General features: G+C 35.2%; 2 protein-coding genes and 1 long non-coding RNA gene across 3 annotated transcripts; 1 reads left to right on the top strand and 2 right to left on the bottom strand.

The window, feature by feature from the left end:
- Positions 1-635: 635 nt before the first annotated feature.
- Positions 636-2409, top strand: LOC147478592 (uncharacterized). Its single transcript, XR_015208261.1, has 2 exons — positions 636-1425; positions 2237-2409. It is a non-coding gene; the product is annotated as an uncharacterized LOC147478592 (long non-coding RNA).
- A 1961-nt stretch (positions 2410-4370) lies between these two features.
- On the bottom strand, positions 4371-4724 carry LOC147478591 (putative F-box protein At1g47915). Its single transcript, XM_086586266.1, has one exon. The coding sequence runs from the start codon at positions 4722-4724 to the stop codon at positions 4371-4373; it is 354 nt and encodes a 117-aa protein (XP_086442392.1).
- Positions 4725-5444: 720 nt separating this feature from the next.
- On the bottom strand, positions 5445-9119 carry PGGT-I (Prenyltransferase family protein). Its single transcript, XM_086584235.1, has 11 exons — positions 8855-9119; positions 8689-8764; positions 8551-8609; positions 8336-8475; positions 7585-7640; positions 7379-7455; positions 7212-7257; positions 6642-6766; positions 6360-6427; positions 6191-6278; positions 5445-5791 (listed from the first exon to the last, which is right to left on the bottom strand). The coding sequence occupies exons 1-11, from the start codon at positions 8993-8995 to the stop codon at positions 5642-5644; spliced, it is 1026 nt and encodes a 341-aa protein (XP_086440361.1). The 5' UTR covers positions 8996-9119; the 3' UTR covers positions 5445-5641.
- Between the last annotated feature and the right edge of the window lie 228 nt (positions 9120-9347).

The raw sequence follows: 9347 nt of genomic DNA, 5'->3' as shown, positions 1-9347 counted from the left end.
TGCGATCCGAATCCGACCATATCCGAATCCATTTTAACGGATATGGTTTCTATGTTTGTGACTAAAATCTGACCCGAATATCTGAAAACCGAATCATTTTAATAAGATTTATATTTTGATGTCTAAAAATTAATTTATATCTTATTATTAAAATAGTATATTTTTTGGTGTTTTTTAATGAATATAGATATCCGAAATCTGACCCGAATCCGGATAAATCCAAATATGGCAAAGAATTTTGAATGAAAATCCAACCCGAACCCGCTCCATTTCTAGCCCTACCAATAGCTAACACAAAAACACATGTAGTCCAAATGAATATTCACCAAATAACCCCTTCTAATAATTATACAAAGGGTACTAAGAGTAGCCCACTTGGATTTCACTGTCCTTAAAAGTTACCCTGAAATCTAACCATACCAATATCACCTGCCAAATATTCTTGGTAAAAGAACAGGGGTGGTCAAGAAAATGAGGAAGTTGACCTTATCTTATTCTTTCTATTAATTTTAGTGATGTCTTGTACGTGTGCATGTTAATCAAATAACAGGCTGATAGGTCCCAAAAAAATTGAGGTTAAAGCCATCAGTTGGGATACACTCAAGTAATCCTAAATAGTAGCTCTAGACGAACTTTTAATTTAGATATAAACGACACTGGGACTTTAAAGGTGGCACGCCACACCACTATAGCCCATAAACTAGTCAAACAGATTGCATTCAGGGACTTTAGTCCTATCGGTGGTAAGGAAACCAACACAGTTTAAGTGAATGTAATTATGGATGTATGGCAAAGTAGTGGAGAAAAGGTCATATATGGAATATACTACATAGCAACAAGAATCCTCTTACGAGGGATCGAACTTTCTCTTATCGGGTCAAACGTTTGTCAAAGATTCTATATGGTTTGAAGCTTTTGTGGTTCAATGGCTTGAAGGTTTTCCATGTTACAGGGTATCTAGTGCTATCAGTCTCATATATAAAGAGCCAGGGTTTAGTATTCTTCTTCACCTTATATCCTACCTAATGTGATCAACTCAAGAAACATAGACATCAATTCTGGTGGAATATGACCATGTCAGAGCAACTACTACACACGTATGTCAGGTTTCTGTTGATTTTTCCTTTAAGTACTTGCTGACCAGGAAAAGTGGTTATTGGGCAGGCAATAACAGAAAATAGCTTTGCTAGTCAACAAGGCACAACGAGAAGATTTCTGGGACACTAACTGCCTACTGTAAAAGTAAGAGACGCCGGCCTCTCCCACTGTACTACGAGTCTTCATTAGCACTTATTTGCTTTCGGATTTTGGTCTCATAAAGATTTCGGAATAGGTTCGATCTTTATAACAAGTCTGGTCAGGGATGGAGCCAGGATTCTAAGCCAAGGGTGCGAGATTATGTGTACACCCTACCTAAAAAACAAAGTATGCAATTTTTTATTATTTTTTTATTTTTATGTTAGAAGGTCTAAACAATAAAAATAAATAAAATTATGCATTTTTTTCAATTCACAAAACTAGAGTGCGTTAACTACTTAAGTACTTAAGCCATTAATTAATACTACTATGCTTATATATATCTACATAATCTAGTCTACAAGTCTACAACAATTCAACAAATTGTTAACTTTATAGCTATAATACTATACGTCTATATAACCATACTATCATATGGAGAAAATTATAAAAGATTAACATTAAAAATAAAAAATAACATTGTTTTGTTTTGTTTTTTGTTTTTGTGTTTTTTTAGTGGAAATTTTATTTATAATGATAACGAGTTTTACAAATAATTAGGGCAGGCGTGTAACAAGCTACGCCACAAGTCATTTATGAATTTGTTGTTTGTTTTTTGTTTTTTGTTTTTTTTGGGTTGAGATCTAATGCTGGGGTGATTAGAATTATACAAGTTGAATGGTTGGGTTTTGGGCATTCAAATACACATTTGTCCCTCTTTTATGGTTTTAGATTCAAAATAAATAACAAATGATAATTTTGTAAGGGCAAAAAGAGAAGTAAAAAAAAAACGTTGTTTATTGGAATGTTTTTTATTATTATTATTTTTTATACTATTTTTTTTTGTTGATTATATTCTCACTGTAGTTATGAAAATTTTGGAGGTGGAAGTTTGCTAAAAAAAATGGGGAGGGGTGCGAGTTTTTATAATTTGAAAAATTTTTCTAGGCAATTAGTTATATAGTAGTAGTGTTTTTCTAATCTCAGAGGTGCGTTTCAGGATTTTTTATCAGCAGCTATCTACCAGCATGTTGAAAGGATGCCATACAATCATTTCTGCTTGCTCATTTATACTACTTTCTTAATGACACAAATACTTGGTCTAACTTAATAATTTTCCCAGTGTTGTGCGTAATCGTTGTGCTTGCTCATTGGGACAACTTCTTCCAAATTTGCTCATTGGGACAACTTCTTCCAAATTAATTCTTTTCTTCAGTGCTTCTACTTACTATCCCGATTAATGTACCTACAACTTAAATGTACACTGGAAACTTAATTAATGCAGAACATGTGGTCCTCATATACACTGTAATCGTACTGCTGAAGAATTTGCAAAAACATAAATCTCGAATGACTGCACACGAAAATCGACTTACCATGAGATTCTGATGATCCAGGCACTAAACCAAAACCGCCATCATATGACTGCACACGAAAACTTTGATAGTTAGATTGTATAAGCCAACAGAAAACGTAACTCCAATAGCCAAAAAAAATAGGAGAACAGGAAAAGTGTTATGAGTGATAAACTAGATAGACATACCTGACAACTCTGTATATACTCCATGGCTTGCTCGATCTCTGTCCATACCACTCCAACTGTTCAACACAAAGCAGATCGCAGCTGTACCGTTAATCGCAATAGTTAACTTAGTCAATGTCTCTAATCCATAAACTTTGGATCTTGTCAAACAATTTGATGGTGTTTAACATAGTTTTTTAACATACAACAAAAATCTAGCTTGCTATGACACCAAAAATGAAGCATCCTATGACAATTTGAAATCCTATGACAATTTGAATTGGATAAGCATTTCATTCAGGTTTTATAAGATGGCTCAAAAGTCTAGCTTGCTACTGCCCAAGTGCACGGTGCATAGGCAACACACATTCAATACCGAAAACATAACATATCATATGTTGATTGCGACAACAATTAATCATCATCTGTTTAAAGAAACTGCATAGAATTAGTCAATTGGCAAAAATACTGCAACACTTACGACTATAATTCATGCTATCTAGAATACTGATATTTCCACACATGGAGAAGCTCTGGCAAAAGTGTGAACCTTCATGCTTATGTGTTCCTTTTCATATGTCTGCTTTATTAATGAGACAAAGATATCCGCTTTCTCCAAGATGCTTGCATTCTTAAGCAGATATTTCACTAGTTCTAACTCTATATCACTTCCTTCAAAATACTTGATTTGAACTTTTCTAAGGTTCTTCAATATACCATCACTGGAGATATTCTCAGCTAGCCAATATCTTCTCACATTCTTACCTCCGGTATCAGGCCATCCCTGATCAAGGATAAAAAAAAAGTTTCCAATTAGAAAATGATATTGTGCCATGTCGTGAACAAAAGCTTCAGAAAGTATCTCTATAACATTTCTAAGGTTGGGGTAACCCCTCAATAAGAAGGTCATAGTTTGGGCTTCTTTTCTCGCAGGGAACATATCTAACTGCAAATGTTGCATACTGCAACTTGAAGTGGGCAAGCGAGCTAATATACCGTGTTCCCTAGTTAGAAACTGAATGAAACCACATCTCAAGTAAGGTTTATGTACAAAACTAAAATTTCTATTAGCTGATAAATAAGAAAGAAAGGTACCTCCACATAAGTCCCTCTTAATGCTAATTTGACCATACTGCACAATCCAAAAATAATCTTACTCACACAGTGATCAATGACATCTCTTGCCATCTCATCTGAACCGTTGGGTCTAAGAAAAGCTAACATCATATAGAGTCGTCGTATCCTCAAAGCAAATACATAGTGGATTACCTTGGTAATCAATTTTTCTTAGACATCTAGAGGAAACTTTGATTTCACCGTTAAAGGTGAACGTAGAGAAGTTTAGGATCTTCAGGATAGGTGAAGAGATTGTAACCACATTGTGATTTTTGAAGTTGCAATTGTATAGAATCAATTCTTCGAGCAAAGGACAGTTTGAAAGGAAATGATTAGTTGCATGCTCTTCAGAAAACGTAGCATCAGTGAAGAAACAAGTCCTAAGATTTGGTAGTTTGATGCTTGTGGGAAACATGAGAATAACTTCATGGAATCTCAACATAGTCAAAGTTTTGCAAGTAAAGAGGCAATCAGGAAGTTTTACAAGTTTCATACTTCAAAGTAAAACTTCTAGTTGGCGAATATCGTGTAGCAATGCCAAAGTGATCCAGTCATGAATAGCAGTAGATAATGCAGCACCACCGTTAGCAACTGAGATTTTCATCCTTTGTATATCTTCTCTGTAGTGGTGCCTAATGAGCGTATTGTAAACAAATAACTCGAATTTTTTTTCTGTACGTTTTTCATTCTTGAATACAAAATGATATTTGTCGAAGTTCAAAGTGGAAAGAGTATAGCCAATGTTCCTCCATTGCTTTGAGAGAATGCTGGTTTTGATTGCGTCTTCTGTTGGAAGGAGTGAGAGTATGAGGTCTCTTATATGTGTGGGCAGGTTGCTGATTCTGTCCATTGTTTTCAAGCAAGATGAATAAGGAGAGGCGTAGAGCATGATAAGAAATTAAGAATCTTCTATATATATTCCCGTTTGTTTAAGTTCCCTATTATAAGAACCATATTCTCGGAGTGTTACTAGGGAAAAATATTTTATGTTTGGGTCCTTACTGAAAACTGAATTTATTTGTTCCAGGGACAGAAGCCCATCTTGGCTTAAACTTTACGAGGTAATCCCATTTCATAGTTCCATAAAGCTTGCTACATCTCTTCTTTCATGGCAGCCGAATTCCATTTATTTCATGTTTATTCATTAATTAAGATGCTAGAAACCCACTTTGCATGGCCTTTGATTATCGAAAAAATAAAACTTTGCACGGCCCTAACACACCATTGAAGTCATCGGATATTCATACTCTACCCAGTTGCTGGTTTCTACTTAATTACGTGTCACTGAATGGAGTGTCTTTGAACACTTTCGAGCAATATGCCTAACATGAGCTGATGAGCCACTTTAAATGTTCGATTGGGTCCTTTGGGTGATTTACAAATAAACAAAATGATGATAAATACATAAGAAGTACAGTAAGATAGTTCTCTTGATTCTTAGTATGACAGGACAAATGTTTTCCAACCATGCCAAGTCTTGTGCATTTGTTTCAGCTTAAAAATAGCAATTCTTTCCAGTGAAAGCAATTCCAGACAAATCCCAAATAAGAAAATATAACGACCTATAATATATCAAAATTGCTTTTGAATTAAACTGTAAAGTTTCACAAATATACACCAGATTAAAATGATGACTCGCCTTACACCAGTCTTAATTTAGGGGCTGCAATACAACCTTCCTCCACCAAAACGCGATTATCTAACAGTTCGACCACACCCAATTCCTATACTTTATTGGGAACCTACTGGAGTTGAAGATACACATGATCAGATACCAATGGAAGCAATATCTGCTATACCGAGTGAAACACAGAGCGGTTTAAGACCAGGTTCTTCCAACAGGCTCAATGCTGAAAACCCGTAATAGGAATGATAAAGATCTGGTAGCTGTTTGGGAAATTTACTGAAACCACCATACTGTAAAGGAGAACAACATAGAGACATAAGCTAAAGTCTAGCAATGCAATATAGGAGGCAGTAAATATACATTAAGCAAGTGCAGTCTTTAAAAAGATGGTGTTCCTATAGCACATCGACTAAACCACATGCGAATTGACTCAACGAAATGAGCATAACGTCAAAATTTTTCATGACTGGCATTAACACAGACACACAGTGCATTGATAACTGCAAATCAATAAATGGGATGATGACACTCAACTATGGTTGTCAGTTTTCGGCATAGATATATCATATATCCATATTCCATAGTGGCACATTACATAACAAGTTCTCTCAGAATTTGGAGGTCATGCTCGTCTCACACTTTCAAAATTTGCCCATTAGATCTCACATTTAGTAGCTAGAGTATTTTACCTTGGATTGGCAGGTAAGTAAAAATCCAAGCAAGGCTTTCCTGTCAATCAAGTTATGGGCACCTAAGATTCTCAAAACACCACCAACCCTGCACAAACACAAGACACTTATCAATTCACAGATCACAATGTATGTAACATTACACGCTCCACATCTATCCTATATTTACCAGAATGCATAGCACGTGTCACTGGCCTTGTTGGCTCTGCCTTGAAATCCACCATCAGTTGCTTGTCTCTGGACCAAAAAATTGAAGAGGCAAAATTTGTTCATAAGCAGCTCACACAACAAGACTTTAAAGACGAAACAGTATTAATAATAATGCAAATAGTATAACCACTTGCAGCATCTTTTGACAAGCAACTGGCGTTGATTTAATGGTTTCTATCAGTTCTGCAAAGGCATGCAAGTGAATGTGTGCTACTAAAGCTTAGACAGAAAAAAAAATCACCTGCAAGCACCACTCCAGTAGCAATGAAACTTTAATGACAGGTGATGTTTTTCTTCTTGACAAAAGGTCATCTTCAAGGAAACCCATCAAACGGAGAGCAGCAATTGCACAGTAAGTCCCACCACCTGTGTCACCAAGCATCAGATGCAGCTTCATGTAAATTTTAAACTCATTCACAATGACCAACCAGTTGTGACTAAGGGCATATTGCAAGCACGTGTACCTTTGTCTTCTTTTTATTCCTAATGCACTTAGAAACTCTAATAATTAAATAGGACAGTTCTAAAATAATTAGAAAACCCAGTAGGACAGTAGCAAACATAATTCTAAAACAAGACTTACACTCAAAAATGAAACTAATAATGTAGAAGCTAAACAAATAGATTAAAAACCCCTTAACTTACTACATATAATAATAACATTATATCTATGAACAGCAAACAACAAAAATTACGGAAAATCGAAAAAACTACGACTAACATGATCTCTTGCATCAGAGAGTGTACCATGGTCAAAATCTAATAACACACAATGGCTAAAATTGATGACAATCTATCAAAATCTACTTACCATGAGATTCTGATCCAGGCACTAAACCAAAGCCGCCATCATATGACTGCACAAGAAAACTTTGATAGTTAGATTGTATAAGCCAACAGCAAACATAACTCCAATAGCCAAAAAAGAATGGGAGAACAGGAAAAGTGTTCTGAGAGTGATAAACTAGATAGACATACCTGACAACTCTGTATATACTCCATGGCTTTCTCTCTGTCCATACCACTCCAACTGTTCAACATAAAGCAGATCGCAGCTGTAACGTTAATCACATTATCAGCAAAATGTTTTAAAGAAAAAGTAGTGTACTCATATCAGATGATAATAGCATTATCACAACAAATAATCTTATATAATATATTCATAACAAAAGAAGGCTACTTACCAGCGCAATACACAAATCTGAGGTCTTTCTCAGCACCACTATGGATAGGCATAAAGCTGCACAACACAAAAAAAAAAATCATCACTGATTCGCTGAGAAAATGGTTTACCAGATATGTTGCATCTTTAAACTACCTATCAACACATAAACAGAGGTGGGGTTTGGTTTTGCATTATCATTCCTGAAATTCCATAAACAAACTACAAAATGGTATATTTGGGAAGTTACCCTGAAGAGATTATTGCTACACTAGTGACAACGGAATTTAATGGCGGCACTCTAGACTCAAAGATGTGGATGTCAATAAAGGATGTCAGATGCATTTGAAAGGAAGTTGATATATATACAACAGAGAAAAACAAAAAGATCTGATGGAAATTGGCTACTTCTTTTAACTAAAGATCAGATAGTCAGGCCAGGCCAACCAAAGTGATATTCTCTTAACTAAGAGGGGCAGCTACAAAATTGGCTACTTCTCAATTAAGATTTCCATCTTTTCTTCCACTCGGTCTCCCTCTTTGAATCAATTAGACTCTTTCCTCCCCTCATAGCTACTGTTTAACAGAATAAAACACATTGCCATGCTATCCCATTCTCCATTTTGTTTTCATATTAAACCATACACGCCTATTACATAACCGATATTACACTAGTCTGAACCAACTCCGCACACTTATATTAAAAATAGGTATATGCAGTAATTTCAAAAATAAAATCACAGGCTATCACACACACACACACACACATATACCTCCCATCATGTTGTTGAAGGTTTTTCATCGACCTCAAAATCAACTCAGTATCGAGATCCAACAAATTATACCCAACTGTTTTCAAAACCGCCAGTGCACAATATGTACTAGCCAAGTGACCCCCACTGTGAGTCAACTTCTGTTCAAAGAACAAACACATCAAACTAACTTATAACTAGATCATTCAACATTAATTGCAAAACGCTAATCATACCGTGCTATCCTCTGACAAAAACTGAATACTTCTAGAACCATAAAATCCATAAAACTTCCCTGAAAAGCTCCAAACAATCAGTGATCTACAAAGCGAAAAACGGGGGCTACTCAAAATACATATATAAAACATGCTTACCACTGTCTGAATCAATGTCGTTTATCGGATGAACTTGAAATGATAAGACCCAACTCAAAACTTGTTCTTTATCAATCTAAATATTATATAACAACACATATAACATGATTCAAAACTAGGACTAGAAAATAAAACAGTAAAGACAAGAGTGTAAAAAAAGACTTACTCTATCAAGGGCATTGAGTATATTAAGTCCAGAGACAACAAAGTAAGCTAGAGTAAGGTGATTTATTTCTTGCCCCTCGTAATCACTTGGTATACTTTCATACATCATCTCTAAAAACCTTACATGTCTTTCTTTTTCCATTGTTACTCAAAAAAATTGTAACTTTATACCCAAGTAATGTTTACCTTTGATTTAAAGTAAGCCCAATGAATCAGAAAGTTGTAAACTAGAGTTTGAGAGGTTGCAAATTTTTTTTATTCCAAGGGAGAGATGAGCAGAGATTATTTCGTGCGATATTTCAAACAAAAGCGTGATATATGTTGGATATTTCGGCTGACCGAGGTCGATATATTTCAAACAAAAGCGTGATATATGTTGGCTATTTCAAACAAAAACGTGATATATGTTTGTGACATATGGTTTGATATATGTTGAAACATCGGGAAAATTTGATTACTGAATAACAAGAAGTCTGTGAAATCTTTGCCCTGTG

The sequence above is a fragment of the Coptis chinensis genome, chromosome 9 (genome assembly GCF_015680905.1).
Source record: "Coptis chinensis isolate HL-2020 chromosome 9, ASM1568090v1, whole genome shotgun sequence".
NCBI classification, from domain to species: Eukaryota; Viridiplantae; Streptophyta; class Magnoliopsida; order Ranunculales; family Ranunculaceae; genus Coptis; species Coptis chinensis.
The sequence above is the reverse complement of the archived record's forward strand: the minus strand, read 5'-3'. Positions and strand labels throughout refer to the sequence as shown.

Coding starts and splice junctions, on each gene's coding strand:
- LOC147478591 (XM_086586266.1), bottom strand. CDS start 4,724: ATGGACAGAATCAGCAACCTGCCCACACATATAAGAGACCTCATACTC.
- PGGT-I (XM_086584235.1), bottom strand. CDS start 8,995: ATGGAAAAAGAAAGACATGTAAGGTTTTTAGAGATGATGTATGAAAGT. Junction 8,476..8,550: donor TTTTGTCAGAGGATAGCACG/GTATGATTAGCG, acceptor TTCTTTGAACAG/AAGTTGACTCACAGTGGGGG. Junction 6,279..6,359: donor GACACGTGCTATGCATTCTG/GTAAATATAGGA, acceptor GTGTTTGTGCAG/GGTTGGTGGTGTTTTGAGAA.